This window comes from Danio aesculapii, chromosome 22 (assembly GCF_903798145.1).
Source record: "Danio aesculapii chromosome 22, fDanAes4.1, whole genome shotgun sequence".
Taxonomy (NCBI): Eukaryota; Metazoa; Chordata; class Actinopteri; order Cypriniformes; family Danionidae; genus Danio; species Danio aesculapii.
Genome location: NC_079456.1, coordinates 686,607 through 711,076, shown reverse-complemented (window position 1 = coordinate 711,076; position 24,470 = coordinate 686,607). Strand labels below are relative to the sequence as shown.

General features: G+C 38.0%; 2 protein-coding genes across 3 annotated transcripts; both read right to left on the bottom strand.

Annotated features, from left to right (window-relative positions):
• Positions 1-2,330: 2,330 nt before the first annotated feature.
• usp49 (ubiquitin specific peptidase 49) lies at positions 2,331-15,062 on the bottom strand. 2 transcript variants are annotated; one of them, XM_056448069.1, is made up of 8 exons: positions 15,004-15,062; positions 12,375-12,458; positions 9,911-10,815; positions 6,878-7,354; positions 6,133-6,337; positions 5,648-5,756; positions 5,322-5,521; positions 2,331-3,389 (listed from the first exon to the last, which is right to left on the bottom strand). In XM_056448069.1, the coding sequence occupies exons 3-8, from the start codon at positions 10,751-10,753 to the stop codon at positions 3,286-3,288; spliced, it is 1,938 nt and encodes a 645-aa protein (XP_056304044.1). In that variant the 5' UTR covers positions 10,754-10,815; positions 12,375-12,458; positions 15,004-15,062; the 3' UTR covers positions 2,331-3,285. The 2 variants fall into 2 exon arrangements, with proteins under 2 accessions (XP_056304044.1, XP_056304043.1); XM_056448068.1 differs by having other exon boundaries at positions 14,675-15,051.
• A 1,716-nt stretch (positions 15,063-16,778) lies between these two features.
• Positions 16,779-24,400, bottom strand: med20 (mediator complex subunit 20). Its single transcript, XM_056448014.1, has 4 exons — positions 24,324-24,400; positions 22,200-22,345; positions 20,683-20,936; positions 16,779-17,196 (listed from the first exon to the last, which is right to left on the bottom strand). The coding sequence occupies exons 1-4, from the start codon at positions 24,335-24,337 to the stop codon at positions 16,972-16,974; spliced, it is 639 nt and encodes a 212-aa protein (XP_056303989.1). The 5' UTR covers positions 24,338-24,400; the 3' UTR covers positions 16,779-16,971.
• Between the last annotated feature and the right edge of the window lie 70 nt (positions 24,401-24,470).

The following is a 24,470-nucleotide window of genomic DNA, read 5'->3' as shown; positions in this document are numbered from 1 at the left end:
TGAACTGTTAATATTTCTCATAATTTCTGACGGTTTCTAAATGTCATTCAGTGTAACAGTAGTTTCTGTCCACAATTTCCTGTAAATATTAATAAATCAATAATCATTTGATGTCAGGCTGTAGTCAGCCTGGTGAAGGGGGGGGGGGGGGGGGGGGGGGGGGGGGTTCTTTTTCTCCAAAAGTGGATCTTTTTGCAGTTATTCACCTCATTTTCTATTGTATAGTGAGATATAAATGCTGCATTTTAAGCACTATTTTTAGCTGGATTAGCTTGTCGGGTGGTCATCATGACCACACTTTTTGATGGACCAAAAATATTTCTTACAGATTTAGAATAAAGAAATGTGAAAAATCTTTATTTTTAAAATACAACTTTATTGCCTCATAAATCATTAGAAAAATAAATAATAATAATGTAGAGATTAACGATTTTCCTAGCCTCTCTTGTAAAAAAAATACATTTGAAAATTCATGCATAAAAACAATAGCCAAATTAGTTTTCAAATTAATTTTAATACGGTGTGAATAAGAATAAGGTCCAAGATGTAGAACAAAAGTTACTTGTAAAATGTTTTCTCTATTGAACAACAATACAAGTGGGTCAGTAGTGAAAGAGGACATCGCTTATGTTTTTTTGCACAGCTGGATGTTGGACTCATGAAAAATAAATGTTTGCATTGGCCAAAACTGATTTGCTGAAGTTACTTCAAAGCAACAGCCAACAGTCTTTTTGATGGGTTATTTTCACAATTTATGTCATAACAGTCAAAATAAGACAAATAAGCCCATGTATGGGACAGATTCTAGACCACCCGAACACCCCAACCCCCCCACCCCCTGCTATTGGCCAGGATGCTATATTAAAAATCTCTTTTGAAGGATTTATTTGACCACCAAACATGCAAAAATCGTGTAAAATCTTTATATTTTGGACATTGAGTGCTTTAAGTTACTTATTCTTTTATTCTAATAAGCACAGCTCGGTATGAGCAATTACATGCAAATGTCAACATTGCCATGAAAAACGGTTCTGTTTTCACCAAAAAGGCAAAACCCTTTCTTCTTTTTTTGTGTAGGCTTGTATTTTATAGGACTTTAAAATTACTCAAAAATGTCTCTGTTAATGGTTTCAAACCATTATATTTGATTTACCAAAGTCACACAAGTGCCAGTTTCACATCTGTCGCATCCATAATGGAGCTTTTCCCTCATAAATGCAAAAATATAAAATAAAATCAATCATGTTTGTTCTATAGTGAGCAGATCTTCTCTTGATGAGCGTTATTTCTGTTGGGTTGTGCATTTAATTCACTGAATTTCTACAAAGTATGTTGTATAACTCACACTCTTTAGGTCACATTTACATTTAGTCATTTAGCAGACGCTTTTATCCAAAGCGACTTACAAATGAGGACAAGGAAGCAATTTACACAACTATAAGAGCAGCAGTGAATAAGTGCTATAGACAAGTATTATGTGTGGTCACATCCATAACGCATGTTTATTTCCCTCATTTAAAATATGAAAAATGCCTACAGATTGGTATTTTTCTGATCCCATAACGCTGTGGTCAGCCGTTTTGGAAAATATAAACAGATGTTGTAATATATAATGTTAACATTTACTCTCTCTGTTAATTTATGTTTGAGTTTTTACTGTAAATGTCACGTCCATAACGCTGGAATTGCTTATGTTGTTTCATTCTGACACATCTACTATGCTGGATAATATTTTCCCTCTTCTTTTGACAATTTAATATTGTCACTTTCACTTAATACCAAAATGGGATGCGCTTATGAGTGCAGAAAGTGTGTATGTATAGTAATAATAATGCAAGATCAGGAAAATGTCTAAAATGGTTTGATTTTAAATACTTGGCGCATCTTAAACATTTCATACTGTAATACTTAAAAAAAACATCTTAAACTTAAAAAAACTTACTTAAAATAATTAAAATATTTGATGCTTAATGTAAATATTAAAACACTTAAATATATTTAAAAAGAACACTAAACACACACTCAAGCTCAATATTTCATGTTTTTTTTTTCTTTATTCACTATCATCAGGAAGATCCCACAAGATCAATAAAGTTGATAACAGGTGCTCTCACGATACAGGACAAAGGTCAAGGGTCAGAGGTCAGCAGTCACACTCTTTCACACACATACACGCACGCTCGCGCTCACACACACACACAAAGACATTCAGCGTCATTAGATTGTTCAGTCATTTACCGCAGGCGTAAATGAAGAGGCTTCCTCTGTTTTCCTGAATTTTCATCCCGAATAGAAAGAGTAGAAAACAGTCGCAGTATCAAAGGTGAAGAATTCCTGATTCAGAGAGAGACTGTGTGTGTGTGTGTGTGTGTGTGTGTGTGTGTGTGTGTGTGTGTGTGTGTGTGTGTGTGTGAGAGAGATGATGATGATCGTATTGCTGTAGCGTTTCTCTCCAGCCAGCTGTCAGTCTCTCATCGGTGTGTGTTCCTGCTCTTCTGGACCTGCATGTGAGTGTGTGTGTTTGGTCCTGAATGCCCTGAAGTGTGCCAGCAGAGGGCGCTGCGTCTCTGAGGCTCAGAGAAAGAAAGAGAGAGAAATGTTGCGTCCCAATTCACATACTACCCGTCCTAAGTAGCATTTGAAATTAAAATTAGTGCATCCCAAACCGTAGGATGTTGAAAAGAGTTAGCTCCTGGATGCTCTATTTCTGGTAAAAATGTGAAGCGTAGAAGCATCTGTACACTAACCGCTAATATTACCCACAATACACTGCGTGTTGGACTTGAATTCGATTAGAACTACAAACTCGGGTAAAAAATGTAAACAGACTACAAAAATGGCGGACGTGAGAGACCAGCCATCAAGTAGAGAGGCTTCGGTAAAGATGTTTGTGTGACTGTTAATTAATATCCAGCCAACTGGAACCTATTTCAGTCACGTTTTCTGTGTTTTATTTCATCTACAACAACATTGTGAACTTGTGTAAAGATGTGTTTGGACTCCTGAATGTATAATTACTCAAACACCTGAGGAGATTTCTCTGCATGACAGACTGGTGAATGCCAGATTAACCTGCTGCTGAATCTACAATACTGTAAATAATTATGACAGAAATGTGGGAGACGACTGACAGGAGCAGAACACTCCGTTAACAAAGTATACCCAAAGCTCGCACGCCTTTCTGTTACACACTCAGAAGTATGTACTTTCTCTTCACAAAACAGTACAGTTTTAGGACGTAGTATAAGTGTGTGAACTGGGATGCAACAAGAGAGATTGAGAGCTCTAGGAGGAGCGCTGTGTGTAGAAGAGGATGTAAGCCTGAGTGCTGCACACCTCCTCCACGCTGCACACGTTCATCTCAGAGTCATTACAGTGAACCCAGAAGCCTGCAACACACACACATATAGGAGTTACTGCACAACAACTGCATACAAATACAATACAAGGAACATGTTAACCGGTGTAGCATTGATTAGGGTTCACTAAGGCTGCATAATATATAGTTTTAGGTCTATCGCCAAATCAGCTTCTGTCTATGGTCATGGCAAAAAAACAGATTCAGTTTACTGCGTTTTAATAACATCACACTTCTCTATAATCCTAAAAATATTTTAACAATAAAAACATCAACAGAAATAAATAATACATAAGATAAAATACGTAAATAATAATAATAATAATCTAAAACGTTTTTTAAAAATAATTATAGTCTATATATAGTTTCAGCTTCGATATCACAATGTACGCATCTACAATAGTCACGTCTATTGAGTTTATATGTTGGGATAATATTCGAGCCATAATTTTGAAAACATGAGATTAACGTTTCAGCATTGATAAAACTATTAATATATACATGCTATACATATTAATATTGCATAACCTACGATGTGAATATTGCAGTTTGCAATATCGATGCTGAAACGATAATCTCATGTTTGCGAAATTATGCCTCAATTACATATAAACTCAACATTGCGTATCTTGCGATGCGACATTCGTTTCAGCATCGATATCGCAAACTGCAACAGTCACATTTTAGCTTGTGCAATATTGCATTTATATGATGGGAATGTTTGAGCCGTAATTTCGTAAACATGAGATTATAGTTTCAGCAGCAATATCACAAACTGCACTAGTCACATCGTAGGTTATAGATTGAGTTTCTATGTAATATTTGAGCCATAATTTCGAAAACATGAGATTGTTGTTTATGAAATTATGGCTCAAACATATTCCCAACATATAAATGCAATATTGCATAACCTAAAATGCGACTATTGCAGTTTGTGATATCGACGCTGAAACGAATGTTGCGTCGCAAGATACGCAATGTTGAGTTTATATGTAATTGAGCCATAATTTCGCAAACATGACATTATTGCAGTTTGCGATGTTGCTGCTAAAACGGTAGTCACATCGTAGCTTATGCAATATTGCATTTATATGTTGGGAATATATTTGAGCCATATTTTTGAAAACATGAGATTGCAGTTTGCGATGTTGCTGCTGAAACGATAATCTCATGTTCGCAGAATTATGGCTCCAATATTACATAAAAACTCGATAATCTATAACCTACGATGTGGCTATTGCAGTTTGCGATATTGATGCTGAAACCAATAAGTCACATCCCAGGATATGCAGTGTTGAGTTTATACGTAGTATTTGAGCCATAATTTCGAAACGAACCTACATCCTAAGCTCTCAGCAGCCATATTTTAATAAAACTATAGCGCTTCATACTGAAACTTCATACAGAACTGTTTTAATCATTATTGACAACTGTGTTCAGTCAATAAATACTGATACTATTTTTATCGCCCAGCCCTGATATAAAATACATATAACTATATAATACGCAAGTCATGTACACTCACTTGAGCACTAGTAAGGGCACTGATGAGCATGTCCTCTTTGTACATCATCAAAACTAGTTTATGAACCACAGCAGAACTAACCATTCTCATTTATTAATTTGACAGATTTGTATCGCTGAATTACGTGATTTGATTCATACTCCTGCAACATTGCAACCATTAAACTTTATAACTGTTTACAAGATTGTTCCTAACCTCTCTAGCTATGTTCGTTTATAAAACAGATTCTCTTTAGAAAAACGAATCTTGTTTGTTGTCACTAGGGATGGGTACCGAACTCTGTTGAAGTTTGCAAGAAACTTGCAAAGAAGAATTTTGCAATCGAGACAGCCCTGAAAATATCTGACACCCTAATCAGGGCACTAACTAGTGATCAGGTGTGCTGATTGAGACGCACCCCGGTGTTGACTCCATATGGCGAGTGTGCTCCTCACTCACCTCCTTCAGTGTTGTAGCAGTAGGCCGTGTAGTGCCCTGAGCCAAAGCCCTTCCCATGATGCATCACGACAGCAGACAGGTCGTATGTGTAGGCCTCTCTCGCGGCGGCGTCTGAACAGCTGCAGTACGGCTGGATGTTCAACACCTGATCAAACGCCACGTGCACACCGATCTTCTCCCTGTGGTTCCTGCCCGACCACCTGCGCACACACACGGTGGAGGGTCAGGGTGAGCACTGGAGCGGACACACTCACCACAAGCAGAACACACACACAAGTAGAACATGAACATATGCGCGCACGCACACACAGCACTGCAGCACTGACCGGAAGCGTTTGAGGTGTAGCCGCAGCACCTGAGGTAATCTGCAGATCAGCAGCTGCTTACAGGCCTCTGACAGCGACAGCGGCTTGTGGGAGGATTTACGCCGCTTTCCTGAAAACACACAAGTTTAGAGAAGCGCTTAGACTGCATGAGAGAACGATTCACGAGGAGTCTCTTAGATTATTACTGTTTATAAACACACACACACACTAGACTTTTTCACCCTCCTGTTTATTTTTCTTGAATTATTTCCCAAATGATGTTGAACAGAATTTCTCACAGTATTTCCTCTAATATTTGTTCTTCTGGAGAAAGTCTTATTTGTTTTATTTCAGCTAGAATAAAAGCACTTTTAATAGTTTTAAAGCCATTTTAAGCTCAATATTATTAGCCCCTTTCAGCAATATTAGTTTTGGATTGTCTCCAGCACAATCTGTGTGCATGCTTAGTAAATGGTACTAGTGTGTGTCCGGCGGACGACGCTCACTGTTGCAGAAGTTGCAGGCGTAAATGCAGCCCTCCAGAGCTTCGGTCTCTGTGAATTTGGCCAGCATCTCGGACAGCGAGCAGCTCCTCTGGCAGGCGGCGGCGCTGGGCTTCTCCATACGGTGGTAGCGCTCTGGGAACTCTAGAGACAAATCCCAGAACGGCTCCACCGTGTTGGACTTCCGCTTGCAGGACAGACACGTCACCTGTGGGGGCAGCAGAGAGCCAGTTTAACAACATGACAATAGTACATGCAATATCTGCATCGCGGAGATGTTCACTCATTTTCCTTCGACTTTATCTTTAAATCTTTAATTTATCAGGGATCGCCACAGCGGAATGAACCGCCAACTATTCCAGCATATGTTTTATGCAGCGGATGCCCTTCCAGCCACAACCCAGTACTAGGAAACACCCATACACACACGCTCATACACTACAGCTAATTTAGTTCATCAGTTTCCCTATAGTGCATGTGTTTGGAACTGTGGGGGAAACCTGTGAGGTCACAATGCTAACCACTGAGCCACCCCACTACAAGAACAATATCATTTATAAATGTATATCTCCAAAACTTTTTGGTCATGGCACACAAAATAATTGTGATTTTTAAGATTTTTCTCATAATGGAGCAGCCCTAACTGCATTGTCCCTGTTAAATAAACCACCACCTCCTCCTCCTCCTCCTACTATTATCATTATTATTCTTATTAATGAATTTATCAAAAAGCAAAGTTTTGCATCACCTGGCTGAGCAGCTGGCCGTGGAAGATGGTGTTGAGCACTTTGAGGACCTGTTTGGAGAGTTTGCGCTGTGTGATGGGGATCAGGAAGTGTTTGCGGGGTCCGTCCGACTCCAGTTCCTGCTGCACTTTATCCAGGAGCTCGCACAGGAACTCCTGTGCATCCTGCTGGTCGTACCCGCGAAAAGCAGGGATCAGGTTCCAGACAGAGTGCAGCATGGCGAAGGGCGACACCAGCGACCAGCGGCCCGACCACATCACCCTGAAGAGCGTGTGCAGCTCGTGGCACAGCGACACCTGCTGGCGGGACGAGGAGCGCGGCTCTTTCTGCTCCGCTGACCGCAGGCTGGACGGGACGCCGCCACCGGCCGCAGACAGAGCTCCCGCCTGAGGGTGGTTGCTTTTAGCTAGGAGCTCCTCCGTCTCGCACAGGTCCAGTGTCAGGAAACACTCCCGGAACTTCTGCAAGTGGCTGAGCACCTGAAGACCACACAATTATTAGCCGTCCTGCGAATATTTCTCAAGTTATGTTTGACAGATTAAGAATATTTTACCAGTATTTCCTATATTTTATCTTCCAGGGAAATCTTTTTATACGTTTGGCTGGAATAACGCAGTTTTAATATGTTTTTTGATAGTCAATATTATTAGCCCCCCATTACAGAACAAACCACTGTTATCCAATACCTTGCCTGATTAACCTAATTAAGCCTTTCAATTGCACTTAAAGCTGAATACTAGTATCTTGTAAAATATTATGTGCCATCACAGCTATGATAAAATAAGCTAGTTATTAGTGATTCGTTTTATTTCAACTGTTTACGGCCATATTGAATAATCCCATGGTTTCCGCTACGTTCATTCTTCCATGACGGGGTGCCACAACAAGATTCATCCCGTCACGGCTACATTACAGCTTCTCATTCAAAACATTTAATTTTTTTAATAGCGGGTTATAATCGCACCAAAACGTATTAAAAGGTAAGTGAATTATAACCACGTGAACTTTTCTGTAACCGTAGTGCTGTGCCTTCGTTTGTTTAACCCTGTAAGGGAAGGCAAGTTTGCGAGTGTCTTCTTTAGATTGGCATTGTTAACTACAGATCTTGTTTCGCAACGCGCACACTGTTCAAACTTCTCTGAATGCTACAAGAACACCACAGTTCACATGACAAGAATTATCCAACCAGCTTCACACTTTGGATTATACACATTTCAGTAATAATGGTGGACCGATTACCTCAGGCAAATGCCGAGCACACAAACACTGCAGTGCATTTCCTCCTTAATGAACTTCTTCGCCAGCTTGCTTTGCATGCTCAAGTAAATGTAGGCCTGATTACGTAAGCAAATTAAAATACGTGGGAAATTACAGTGTTTGTGTGCACTGTATAATCCATACAAAGTGTAAAGCAGTGTGACGTTACAGGGCGTTTACGATTTATTAATCATGAATAATTAAAGCACTGCGTCCCTAATCATGACTATTTCAGAATACAGTGAATAATTACTGCTCGTCTACACTGAGTGGAATATTTGGTAACACTTTAGGTCACAGTATGAAATTACTAGCTAACACGGCTAGCTTATTAAACTACTAATTAGCTGTTTAATAATCGTTATTAAGGTAGTAGTTGGGTTTAGGTTTTGAGTATGTTTAGGGATGTAGAATAAGCTCATACCTTCACTGCTAATGAACAGTTAATATCTTATTAATAGGCAGGTAATACGCCAGTATTGTGACCTAAACTAAAGTGTTGCTGAATATTTAGTTTGTTGTATCTGCAATGGTTGTTCATTACAGCTGCAAAGGCTTTAAGACTAAACGGTTAATTTTCAAACATTGTCACATGTTAATCTGGTCTACGACATTGAAAACTATTTATTTATAGGTCTTTCATTCATTACCTGTACAGTAAAGCTACATTTTACAAGCTACAAAAGCACTTATTAATTTTAGGGTGCGTTCACACCTGTAGATGGATTATTTTGTTCCGAAACGGGGATTAAAATAGTTACAATGTTGCTCTTTGCTATCGGTGCGGTTCTCTTTCAGACGGCAAAGTTTCTAAACGGACCAAAATAGCTAAAACAAGTTATGTGTGAGTAAACTCTCCTCTCATTGGTCAGAGTTTCAGGGTTTATTGTACAGACTCCCGCTCAGCTGTCATGTGTCCTTATTTTAATTTATGGCAGTAAGACATTAATAAGCGAAAAAGCTGCGCTTTAATTTTAAATGCTGACACCCACAGACATCATCACCAAGTATAAATCAGAGGTAAGACTCTCATACAGAGCCGTTGGTTAGAATTATGGATGATAGGTTTTACATAAGAGAGAAATAACAGATAAACCAAGACTGCAGTTCGGTCAACGCATAAACGGTTCTCGTTAATAGTTCCGCATGCTTTCACTTTCGTATTTTACATAAAACGCACATTTACCAGTAGGAATGACATCCCGCCCTACTCTTCTCTCTGAATATAGCTGTATATGCCAATTACATCTCCATAATACACTGATTATAGCCGGGCTCAGATCGTATTGAGTTGGTTTCAATCGAGCTGAAACCACCTCATTCAGGCGATCTCGGACCGATTGTTTTGGCACGAATCCGAGCGCAATTGCTGGATTCACATATGCCTAACGAACCGCACTAACTGGGAAAACAAGCCAGGTTCCGGAACAAAAGTCTAGGTGTGAAAGCACCCTAAGGTAACTTTATTAAATGGAGTTAATTCAGTTCTAGTTTTTAAAAATATTAACTTTTAACAGCTATAATATGGCTATTTCTCACTGTTGGTTATGATGTATTAGCTAACGTTTACTAAAGAGACTTTAAAGTGTTACCTGTTGCATTAATTTAATTAGTTTAAAACATTTATTTACTCTGAACATTTAAATGAAATTTACTAGTGCAATACAAAATACCCTTATTTGCAGCTGAGGTTGATATCGTACAAATACTGTATATCACGATACAGGCGTCAGCAATTAAACTACAACAAGAAAACGTGATGCTGGCAGAAGCCTAACCTGAAGGATGGAGTTCATGTAGCACGTATTCCCGAGATTGCGCAGTCCTGTAACTCCAGGCGCTAGTTTCCTGCGCCGCGCAGATTGCGAAGCGTGATATCTGTGTAGGCGTGCAGTACGCCGGAGCGGTTTCCGCGAAAGAGTCTTTCCAGGTAGCGTCAATAACTGTTTGGGCGCCGCAGGAAGTCGCTCCGGGGGATCGCGGAACTTCCGTGGTATTAGCGCGATTGTTGGACGCGGAGCCTGGGTTAGCAATCTCGCACTTTTTCTAGGCGGCACATTGGCTAATTCTCCTAGCAGTCTTTTTTTGACTTCTTTACGCTGGCGTCGTTTTTCCTCTCGCTCCTGTTCTTGTTTTTCCTCGCGCTTCCTGTGTTCTTCCTGTTGCCGGCTAATCCAGTAGTGAAATGCGCTTTTGAGAAGAGTTTTCCGCCGGTGCCATAATGCTGTCTGCATTGCGCCGTCTCGCGTAATCTCACACACTTTCAATCCGCCATCCGTCACTGATGAACGCAGGGAACGCTGGCCGGGGCTGCGGACGGTGGACAGCGCCCCCCGCAGGAGCTTCAGGTCGCCCTCTACATTATCGTTCAACACGTAATCTCCGCACGCAAAGCAGAAGACGTCCAGCTCGCGTACGTCCATGGCTAGCGGGTGCTGCGTCTGCTGGTAGTGGCTCCGCGAGTGCTCCTCCATGTAGCGTCCGCAGGCTACGTGCGTGCACTTCAGGCAAGCCCACACGGATTCTGTGGTGCCGCAGTCCACGCAGCGCCACATCTGCGGGTTGAGGATGGAGTGGCCGTGGCCCAGGCGGAACCGCACCACGTGCTTACAGCGATCCATGGGTCCTCCCAACACGCATGTGCAGTCGCAGTCAGGAACCACACGCCATGGCCACGCTCATCCTGAGGACCAACGTCACGTTTTAGACAAAGTAATAAGTTAAAGGGAACATAACATGCGCTTTCAGGCCACTAGATCCAGAACAATATATGCGTAATGATCAGTCGCGGTTTTGTATTGTTAAATGAGCAAACATCCACATGAATTATATCTACAGTATTCAATAACGATACACAAAATACAAATACATCACTCGAGTTTGTTTTATTTTTTTTACATAGATTTTGATCAATATAATAAATCACAACATTGACTGTAGATTGAGATATTTAGTTTGTGTTTAACCTGTTCTGTTTTATTATCATCTGCACCCACCCCGATGCTAAAGCTACACCTTATCATGCGTACGCACCGGCGGAAGAGTCAATGTAGCAGGAAGTCATTCATTTTCATTGGGAGCCGGCAACAAGCTCCGGTGAAAGCTGCGCGGCTTGTTTTTAAACGTTGAGGAGAGTTGAAATCAGATCAACTTTATGGTAATGAGCTATGACACGTCATTTAAATGAGGAACATCAAAAACGTCCACATTAATTATATGAACAGTATTTACTAACAAATACACTAAATAATTTAATTATTTATTTATTTTTCATTTTGATCAATGTAAGGAACTATACCATTTTTGACTGTAGATAAGATATTTAAGTCATGCTTGTTCAACATATTGTGTTTGCGTCTACAACCAATCATAAATCAATGCCTTATTGCGAGTTAGCAGAGTTAATGTAGCCAGAAGTCTTTCATTTTCATTGGAAGCCTCCGGCTAAAGAGGTGCATTTTGGACGTTAAGGTTAAAAATCGGATCAATTTTATAGTAATGAGCTATGACACTTCATTAAATGAGCCATCCCAAAAACATCCACATTAATTATGTATGTTATTTACTAACAATACAAAAAAATAGTACATACAACATTTTTTGTAACTTTGCGCTCTGCTCTGCATCCGAACATTCGGAGTCTGGCCAAGCTGCACACCTTTAGGAATTCAAAACAACGGCCTGATGTGAAGTCCTTTAGGTTTCTTTTTGAAGCTCTGAGTAAAAACAATGCCTAAATTTTATGCACAGGTTATACAAGTGTCGTCCGAGTCTTAAATTTCTATTAACTCCTAATTTTCACTAGATTCTGATTGGCTGTCTGTGTTTTGTCGTTCATCAGCTGGAAAAAATCCTTCTGAAAGTGACGATATCGTTCCTCTATCTTTATCGCTGTAGTTGTGCAGTTATCCATGGTATTCTTTAACACCGTGAACCATTTTTACAACTAGATCTTAATCGTTATCGCACTTTGTGTGAACGGGTTTTTACAATAACCTCTTGTGTTTTATTAACGTCTACTCCCACCTCAACCCTTACAGTTGTGAAAAAACGGTATTCATTGCTGCACTGCATCACAGAAACGACACCGTTTACACTCTCTCTAGCCGCAGCTGTAACATTGATTAACATACTCGCGGTGTAAGCTCCTCCCACTTGAAGGCCTTGGATCTAGTGGTCTGAATCTAGTGTGGCCTGAAACATGCGGGTGTGCGGCTGGATGTTATTGGTTGAAGGACTTACTGTGAGAAATGGTGCGTTTTAGCATCAGAGCGGACGCGTCCTGCCGCCATTCTGAATAAAGGTCGTCATCGTGCCGATCAAACACTGTGAACGAAAAACACGTTATTCAGACTTCACAAAAGCTTTTAATAGTGCAGTCCGTAGCATGATACTGGGAAAATAAACGACATTGTAATAACGATATTTATTGTGATTATAACATTTTCCCTAGAGAAACTATATTTTTATTTAAACTATTTTATAAACTAAAATTAACTTTTTTTTTTTTATCTGAACGTTAAATAAAAAAGTGACGTCGAGGTGCAAACATTCCGAAATTTCATGAACACTATAAAAACCCATAAACAGAAATTATAACTCTCATTGGCCTATTGGGTGCTCTAGCCAATAGCAGAACAGCACCTACAGGGGAGGCGGGGATAACGATAACTCTCCATCTATTTGGTCAACTCTGAATAAACAACCTTATAATTGACATGTAATTTATTGCACCTTTCTGCGATAAGGAAACTGCGTATATCAGTATACACATATGCGTATATAGTATCGTGATCACGGTTTTCAACATAGTTTTCAGTATAGAATACGATAAGCTGATTCTGAAGGCCCGTGCACACAGAGACGCTTCTCGCGTTTTCCGTCGATGTTTAACGCCTCGTGACCAAATAAAGGTCACCAATGTGATTGTGCACACAAACGCGCAAAACGGCAAGCGTAAAACCGTCATTTTAAAGAAACTGCGCATGCTGGGTTTTTTTTTGTTTTGACGTGCTGCGTCAACCTTCATCCAATCAGATCGGCACTTTTGTTCACGTGCACGTAGCTGCTGAAGTTACAGTAAACACCACTTGGAGGCGCTCAAGTGCAACTGTCAATGCGAGCGCACATTGAAGAAGACGCCCAGAGGCGATTATAAACGTGGAGCTGCTTATCGCACTGGTGAACAATCATTATTTCTTCATCGCTAGAGCTGCAGCTGCGACTTGAACCATCCATGCTTGTTCGAGTCAGCAGTAACTTTAACAACAAGCGTGTCAACTTCCTCTCTTCTTCAGTGTTATAAGCGGGGTGTCAGAATCTTAAAGCTGTGTAGCGCCATCTAACGTCAAGGAGTGATTTTGCATACTCTTCTGCTTGACGCAAGTGAAAATCGCTTGGGTTTGAATGCGGAAAAACGTCTTGTAAAACGCTGACGATAAACGCAAACGAAAAGCGTCCTGGTGTGTATGAGCCTTTAGGCTACGATTACATCAGTGCGTTTTCGTTTTAAAAAATGCGCTATATAATAGTTACACCTAGCGTCCACACTACTGCGGCACCTTCGTTTTGCTAACACTAAAGACATTTTAGTGTGAAAGTGGTTGCGTATTAGTGTAGATCGTAGATTTTTGAATTAGAGGCGTAGCTATCTATAATCACGCTCTGATTGGTTCTTGACTATTGCGTATCTTTCCCTGATTCGTCAAGCTTCAATCACTTTACTAATATACACAACCAGTAGACGACAAATGCCGCACTTGCGTCCACGCTACTCCGGCATCTTCATTGTGAAAACACTGAAGACTAATCTGAAAATGCGGTTGTGTTTTAGTGTAGACTCATGAAATCGCAGACTTTTGAAGTGGAGGCGTGGCTATCCAAAAGTCATGCTCTGATTGGTTCTTCTGGATCTTCTCCAGTCATGACTTAAATATGCAACAAGTCGACGACAAAAAAAAGCAGACAAGTTACGGACTTCAGTGCACTCAACTCCAGCACCTTCGTGTTGAAAACATTACAGCGTTTGGTAGATGCATCAAATCGCAGACTTTTCAAGAGGAGGCGTGGCTATCCACAGTCCCGCTCTGATTGGTTCTTCTGGACTATTGAATCCTTAAATTGTCAAGCTAATATATGCACAACCAGTAGATAACAACAACAACAACGACGATACACACTTGCCTATTGTGCGTGAATGCTAACACAGTGTGTTATTAGTATCCTCAGAAAATAGCAGTGTGGACAGTGATGCTCATTCTGAAACGCACTAGTGTAAATGCACCCTACGCTTGAATTAAATGTTCTATACTTAACATACACATGATGTGTGTCTCTGAGTGTGTTGCTGTAGTTTTTGTGTAGAAGCAAGAGTTCTTTGTGTGTGTGTGTGTGTGTGTATGTAGAGTCTTGAGTGTTTGTCACACAATGCAGTGTGTGTACACTTATATGAGTGTATGTTATATGTGTGTTCCTGAGTTATGAGTGTGTGTCTGTTGTTTGAGTGTGTGTGTGTGTGTGTGCTAACCGCTAGCGCTACTCACAGAACAAAAGACGCTCCGCCGGGAGACACGCGGAACCCGCGGCAGCTGCGGATCCGGGAGGTTCCGGTACCGGCGCTCGATCGGTGTGTTTATGTGCCTGTGTGTGTGTTTATACCGGCGCGAGAGATCTGTTACTTTAAACCCTGCAGAACAAAAACCAGCAAGAGCCGCAGCCACAGAATAAACTCACACCGGAACCCGCCGACCGGCTTTTTAACGGCTCCACCGTGCGAGTCCTCCGCGTAACAGCCGGTATAACGCGCTTGACGAGTTTAATCGCGGTTAATATTAGCGTGCTTTTTTTACGCTGGCTTTCGGCTGTTATTTACCGCCATCATCCGCACGCGCGAGCTGTCACCATTTTCAACGCAACCGAACTCGCCCATCGCCGGCGTCACTGCGCTCTGATTGGCAGAGGAGACGTCAGTCTCCTGGAGAACCGGTTTTGATTGGTCGCGGTGGCGGAGTTAAGCCGGCTTTTCATCGGCTGTGCGGATGTCCGTCAGGTTTTAAAGCTCCAGAGGCGGGGTCAGATGGACAGATTAACCTTGTGCTTTTCATTATAATGCAGCCTTTTCTGTTTGTTTTTACAAAGAAGTAAAGTGTACATTATATAAGCAAGTATATAAGCCGTTAACATTTGATTCTATGGTTTCCCAACGATGGAAAAACAACTGTAAAAAGCACACAAAACAGTGTAAACAAGGCTGAAGTATGGACTTTCCCGTTTATAATAGTAAAGTAGCCTGCATACTAAAGCACCGGGTGTTACCCAGCATGCACTGCAACTGCGGTCAAATCAAATCGAGCTCTAGTTCGAGTGTAAACAATGAATCAAAGTGAGCGAAATGTGTGCTGGAGTGGTTCTATTTCACTGCATTACCACATATTGTGAATTTGTGTTATCATTATTGCGCAGTTTAATACTACGATGCCACGATACTAACAATCTGAATATTACATTATTGGTCAGCTGCTATTCTTTACATTAGATTTAATACTTTTTATTTCTTCGTGTTTGTATTGTGTAATGGTGTAGTGTGTGCGAATCGGATCATTCTAATTTTAAGCTCATGATTTATATACGACAGACAGAATGTGAGCTGGAACTCGTCCATGGTGTGTTCTCCTCATGCATATTCAAAAGAGAGCCAATCTAGCCAATCATCTGCTCCTTCATCTGTTCTGCATTTGTTAAATGCAAATGTGATGCTCCTTTACAAACACAGAAGCATAAAGACCCTGATTTACTTCCAGCAAAGGAGCTAAAAAGCTATTTTTGTTATCTTTGTATCAGCTTTTTTATAACATCCATCAATTATTAGCTGCAGAAGAAGTGCATTTCAACTAAATCAATTGTTTTGCAATTTTTTTTTTCAAAACATTAAAAATATTTCCATCTGCTGGTCAAGAACATGTAAAAGTAACCAGAACATGTCAAAATGTGCATAACATGGTACATTCACAAGACATAATACAAATTATAACACGGGAAATCTGCATATTATTGATTTAAATGAAGAAAGTGTCATTAAATTAATTAGTAGTGCTCGTTTTGTGTATTTTTAAAAGTGAAATGCAACTTTTTTCTCAGTTCTTAGTGCAAAGATTAATCGCATCCAAAATAAAAGTTAGTTTTGATATTATATTGGTGTATTACGTATATTTAGTATGTTTGATATATACACACACATACGTAGAAACAAAATTGTCACATAGATATTTAAACTTATATATAACTTGTATCGTACACATATGTATGTATGTATGTATGTATGTGTGTATATATATATATATATATATATATATATATATATATATATATATATATATATATATATATATATATATATATATATATAAATAAACAAACATTTGGTCAAATATGCATGCAGATGTGTATTTGTATGTACACATAGTAAATCTACACATTGCACACACTTTCGTTACTCCAAAACAAACTTTTATTTTGGATGCGACTTTAATCGTGATAAGTGTTTGCACCATTTTCCATGCATTGTTGTATGTTTTTATGCCAATCTTTGAACCTGAAAACACACAAGATCGAAAACTGGTACATTTTGATTAAATAAAAGGAGAAAAATTCAACGTAAATTGTTTATTTTACAAAAAACAAGTACAAACACAGAAAATAAGCAGCTACAAAAAACCCCCCGCATAAACAGATGCATTTGGCAATACTTAAAATGACAATAAATGAGAAATGTTCTCGTCACGTAGCTTATATAAAGTTCTCTCTATATAAGGACACAGTTTGCGCTAGTGTTTATTCAGGTTTAGCGTACACCACTGCCTGGCAGGACCTGCTGTTTGCGCACTTTACTGAAGAGCTCCAGGTATTGGCTCATGGTGTCCATGCAGTCCACCGGCACGTACAGTCCCTCCGCTTTATTCGTGAACACCGTCGGCAGCTCGGGCGTGTTTGAGCCTAGGAAACTCTGCATAAATTCCTTCATGAGGTTCCAGCAGTCGCCGGGAATCACACACGCACAGTACTCCACCTGCACACACACAGCGCTGTTAGCATACATCTCTCCATTTTATGTAAATTAAGAAAGTGGCACTTATTCCTATTTATCGTATTTTATTGAAAATTATTTACAATTAATTATATATACAATGTACAGTAACTATATTAGCCTCCACACAATAATGTCAACTATGTTAGTGGTCCACAATACCGCTAACAGTATTGTGCTAGTAATCAATTCACAATAGCCGTTTATAACTAACTATATTAGCATATTAGTGAACGATAGCATAACTATATCAGTAACTCTACTGGTGTCCACACTAGCAGACAATAATTAAGTATTATAATAATACTTATATTAGCATTCAGAGTAGCTAACCATAATTCTATTACTGCCCACATTAGTAAGCGATAACAATAACAATAACTATATTAATAGTTATATTAGTGTCGACTATAATACATATTAACATTTTACTAGCAAACAATTTATTTAACTATTTTGTCCACACCATTAAACAGTAACTATATTAGTTTCTATACTAGCAAATAACTATAATGGCATTTATGCTATTGAATGTTAATTATACTAATTTGCACACTAGTAAATTAAAGCTATATTAGTGTCCACACCAGCAGACAGTAACTATGATAAATATATTAACATTCACACTAGCGAATGACAACTACAACGATAAATGTGTCCAAACTTTCAAATGATAACCCTATTAGTGTGCACACTAGTGAACAATAACTAATTACTACATTAGTGTCCACACTAGTGAACAATAACTATAACATTACTATAACGATAACTACATTAGTGTCCACACTAGTGAACGATAACTATAACCAAATTAGTGTCCACACTAGTGAACAATAACTAGTATAACTACATTAGTGTCCACACTAGTGAACGATAACTATAACCAAATTAGTGTCCACACTAGTGAACAATACTATAACGATAACCACATTAGTGTCCACACTAGTGAACAATAACTATAACAATGCTATAACGATAACCACATTGTCCACACTAGTGAACGATAACGATAACCAAATTAGTGTCCACACTAGTGAACGATAACTATAAGGATAACAACATTATTGTCCACACTAGTGAACTACAACTACATTAGTGTCCACATTATTGAACAATAACTATAACAATAACTATATTAGTGTCCACACTAGTGAACGATAACTATAACGATAACTATATTAGTGTCCACACTAGTGAACGATAACTATAAGGATAACAACATTATTGTCCACACTAGTGAACGATAACTATAACGATAACTATATTAGTGTCCACACTAGTGAACGATAACTATAACGATAACTATATTAGTGTCCACACTAGTGAACGATAACTATAACGATAACTATATTAGTGTCCACACTAGTGAACGATAACTATAACGATAACTATATTAGTGTCCACACTAGTGAACGATAACTATAACGATAACTATATTAGTGTCCACACTAGTGAATGATAACTATAACAATAACTATATTAGTATCCACACTAGTGAACGATAACTATATTAGTGTCCACACTAGTGAACGATAACTATAACCAAATTAGTGTCCACACTAGTGAACAATAACTAGTATAACTACATTAGTGTCCACACTAGTGAACGATAACTATAACCAAATTAGTGTCCACACTAGTGAACAATACTATAACGATAACCACATTAGTGTCCACACTAGTGAACAATAACTATAACAATGCTATAACGATAACCACATTGTCCACACTAGTGAACGATAACGATAACCAAATTAGTGTCCACACTAGTGAACGATAACTATAAGGATAACAACATTATTGTCCACACTAGTGAACTACAACTACATTAGTGTCCACATTATTGAACAATAACTATAACAATAACTATATTAGTGTCCACACTAGTGAACGATAACTATAACGATAACTATATTAGTGTCCACACTAGTGAACGATAACTATAACGATAACTATATTAGTGTCCACACTAGTGAACGATAACTATAACGATAACTATATTAGTGTCCACACTAGTGAACGATAACTATAATGATAACTATATTAGTGTCCACACTAGTGAACGATAACTATAACGATAACTATATTAGTGTCCACACTAGTGAATGATAACTATAACAATAACTATATTAGTATCCACACTAGTGAACGATAACTATAACGATAACTATATTAGTGTCCACACTAGTGAACGATAACTATAACGATAACTATATTAGTGTCCACACTAGTGAACGATAACTATAATGATAACTATATTAGTGTCCACACTAGTGAACGATAACTATAACGATAACTATATTAGTGTCCACACTAGTGAATGATAACTATAACAATAACTATATTAGTATCCACACTAGTGAACGATAACTATATTAGTGTCCACACTAGTGAACGATAACTATAACGATAACTATGTTAGTGTCCACACTAGTGAACGATAACTATAACGATAACTATGTTAGTGTCCACACTAGTGAACGATAACTATATTAGTGTCCACACTAGTGAACGATAACGATAACTATATCAGTGTCCACACTAGTGAACGATAACGATAACTATGTTAGTGTCCACACTAGTGAACAATACTATAACAATAACTACATTAGTGTCCACACTAGTGAACGATAACTACATTAGTGTCCACACTAGTGAACGATAACTATATTAGTATCCACACTAGTGAACGATAACTATATTAGTGTCCACACTAGTGAACGATAACTATAACGATAACTATGTTAGTGTCCACACTAGTGAACGATACTATAACGATAACCACATTAGTGAACAATAACGATAACTACATTAGTGTCCACACAAGTGAACGATACTATAACGATAACCACATTAGTGAACAATAACTATAACATTACTATAACGATAACTACATTAGTGTCCACACAAGTGAACGATACTATAACGATAACCACATTAGTGAACAATAACTATAACATTACTATAACGATAACTACATTAGTGTCCACACTAGTGAACGATAACTATAACCAAATTAGTGTCCACACTAGTGAATAACGATAACTATATTAGTGTCCACACTAGTGAATAACGATAACTATATTAGTGTCCACACTAGTGAACGATAACTATATTAGTGTCCACACTAGTGAATAACGATAACTATATTAGTGTCCACACTAGTGAATAACGATAACTATATTAGTGTCCACACTAGTGAACAATAACTATAACCAAATTAGTGTCCACACTAGTGAATAACGATAACTATATTAGTGTCCACACTAGTGAACGATAACTATAACCAAGTTAGTGTCCACACTAGTGAATAACGATAACTATATTAGTGTCCACACTAGTGAGTTAGTATGTTTTTTCAGTACAAATTTTTTTTTTGTAAATTTATAATAAATGTTAGTATGAAATTCATTCACACTCATTCACAGATGTATACGTGTATTTAAGCTACTGAACACATTTTAGCACCTCAACTGAAATCCCTCGTGCACTGGAGCTCATGGTGACGGTGCCGATCTTCACCAGAAAGTCGCAGTAGCGATAGCGAGTGCCGCGACTCTCCACTTTGTGTCCTTTTGCATTCTGGAAGTGACTCTTGAGTTTGACCATGAGGACATCGAAGTTTGCATCGGCGCTGAGTCCTGGTCCACCCTCGAACAGAGCCATGCAGCTCAATGGCGCCTCCGAGTTGTGCATCACGTACAGCAGCTTTGACGGCTGACCTGCGACAGACACGTTTACATACGCAGTAATGTTTTTATGGTAATCTCAGATTATTTGTAAGCTTATTTTATATGTAATATTGGATTAAAAGTAATAACTGTTTATATATGATCTTATATTATATGTAATATCAGATTATATGTAACCTTGTTTTAAATGTAATATCGGATTATATGCAATCTATAAAATAATGTAATCTGGATTAAATGTAATCTTGTTTTATATGTAGTATCAGATTATATGCAATACATAAAATTATGTAATCTTGTTATTTGTAATCTAGTTTTATAGGTAATCTAATTTTATTTGTAATATCGGTTGAAATGTAATTTTGTTTTATATTTAATATCAGTTTAGATGCAATCTTATGTGTAATATCAGTTTATTTGTAATATCAGATTAAATGCAGTCTTGTTGTGTAATATCGGTTTATTTGTAATATCGGTTGATTTGTAATATCGGTTTAAATGTAACATCGGTTTATATGTAATATCAGATTAAATGCAGTCTTGTTGTGTAATATCGGTTGATTTGTAATATCGGTTTAAATGTAATCTTGTTTTATATGTAATATCAGATTAAATGCAACCTTGTTGTGTAATATCGGTTAATTTGTAATATCGGTATAAATGTAATCTTGTTTTATATGTAACATCGGTTTATATGTAATATCAGATTAAATGCAATCTTGTTGTGCAATATCGGTTTATTTGTAATATCGGTTTATTTGTAATATCAGATTAAATGTAATCTTGTTTCATATGTAATATCGGTTTATATGTAGCATTGATTTAAATGTTAACTTGTTTTTGTTATGTAATATCGGTTTATATATAATCTAGTTTTACATGTAATCTGGATTACATAATCAGATTGTAAAAATCAATTACTTGTATTTAGAATAAACTACTTTTTAAAAATACTCGTAATCAGATTCGTTTTTAAGGATTACATGATTACGTATTTACAAAATGACAGTAAGTAGTTAAATTCTTTTTTTCCTTCTAATTTTTCTCTTTTGTTAATATTTATATATCATTAATAAATATGCTGCTTATATACATTTCTTACATTCGTCACATTCACCATAATCCTACTTCAATATGTGACATCAACTACGGGTTAGCACAAAAGTTATCTAAATGTAATTGAAAGTAGTCATTACATTACCATAAATGTGTATATTACTGGCTACACATTTTGTCATGTAATTTGTAATCCGTAACTGATTGAGGTTTAGAAGTAATCCAAGAGTTGTTTACCGGTGGCATTTCCTGTGGCGTGATACGTCTCGCAGTCCACCCAGAAGTTCCCCTGCTTTACCGCTCCCAGCTGCTCCAGCTTCCTGTGCAGAAGATCCACCGTCTGCTGGACACTCTTACCCTCGGCCACCGGCACCTGACACACACTGACACACAAACACTGAATTTGTAACATTTAATGCATTTACAATTAAAAATAGTTACAAAATGGTTGTTGCTTAAAGCGATATCATTCTGATCTCAGTGTAAACATAATCAAAATAATAATTGTATGTATGTATGTATGTGTGTGTGTAATGTCTATCTACCGATATATAGATAGATATTACACACACAAAATAGCTGAACTGGCGCTCTAAGCAAACGACGATCACGCCGCCCTCAGCGGAAGTCACTGGTTCGTTAAGTGAAGATGGAGGTTGCGGACGCCACCCTCACTATTCTGCCACCCTAGGCAGCTGCCTAGGTTGCTTCTACAGACACGCCGGCCCTGTATCCAGGGTATATACAGGAAACTGAGAGTGAAATTCAAGACCTTTTTTTAAGACTCTGTCCAGACATTAAGATCTCATCGCCACTTTAAGTTAACCAGTAATAATGGCAACATTTTAACTTGCAGTACATTTAATAAATACTGATTGTAATAAACTAATCCTAAACAAGTATTTTTATTCAGTATGTGAAGTTAATCCAGCAGGGGGCGCTGATAGAACAGCAGGAAGGTCTAGATGAGATACAGCATCGTTTTTGTGAAACTATAACAATTAATATTTTTACATACTGTGGCAATTTATTGGGTAATTTAATAAATAAATAGTGCTCTGTACAACTGCTGTTTTACCTTAGGGTTGTGGTAGGGGTATATGTTAATAAAATACAGTTAATGGGATACTTAAGTAATATAAACAATTCTCATTAACTTCCGGCTGTAACTGTATCTGATCTAGCGACAACAGCAGGAATAACATTGTTGCCTTGGTTACTGCAGTAAACAAAGCAGCGTGACGTCAAATATAGCAGGAATTGGTGGATTTGCACAGCAACCTAATATATTCGCAGATAAAATTCAGGCAAACGTTAGCATACAACTATACATTGTATAATCAAATAACACCAAAAGTAATACCTTAAATTAGCATTTAAGACTTTTTCATACCTTTTAAGGGCCTTAAATTTCTCTAAATTCATTGATCAACTTTTAAAATCCCAAAGAACCGGAAGCTATAATCGTTATTTTTCTTTCGTATTGCAGTCCCTAGCGAAACTGAATTTTAAATGAGCAAGCAGTGGGCGTGGCTTGTTTTGATGTAGTGGGCTGAGTTGATGTAGTAGAGTAGGCGTTTCATTCAGAAAGATGGGGAAAAGGGGTTTTAGAAGAGTTACGACCTAACAGACTCCTCTCGCTCACCATTTCGGTCAAAACTGACAGATGGAGGGGCGTGGTTAAGTATGTTAGCTCCGCCCACTACATCAAAATCACGTCATCTGATCATTGAACTCAAAACAAACAGGAAGTGCATTTTCAGATTTCAATTAAAGATTACGAGGGTAAACTATGGTTTTGTTCTTAATGACACGCACAGATGAATTGCTCACCTCAATACTAGCAATGTGAGCTAACAACATCAATATGGCTAGTTTTGATTTCACTAAGACTTTAATACATTTGAAGACCCCGCGGACTCTCTGAAGATTACTTGTTAAAACTACTTAAAATAAGTGCTATAAACTTGTAAAATGTGTCTGTTTGTTTGCAGTAAATAAAGAAAATAATGTTAGATGTTTTTAATACAAACCTGAGGGTAAATCCTGTAAAATATCCTTATTTCGTCTTAAATATTAGTTAGAATGAACTCGTGCACCTAATAATAATAATAATAATAATAATAATAATAATAATAATCGACATTCATTGTGTTCTAAACTATTATAACTGTTTTGTGCTGTTCTTTTAAAAGTAATGTGATATAAAAGCATTAAATAATTCCTGAGGACTGATGAATGAAGAGCTGAAGCCCCTCTGTGCGTTTAAACAGCGCAGAATGTCCGATAATCAGGAGCACCAATTAAAGAGACACAAAAGAATATAATAATACTACTTTATAAACAAAAGTGTTTTCTCACCACGTTACACCCATTTCTTCGAGACAAACTTCCGCAAGCCGGTATTTACTTCCGGATCAATCGAGCCTGCGTGGAATACGCAAAATCAGTTAAAGTATAAAAACTTGAATTCGATTAAAAATATATATATAATTATCAACAAAATAA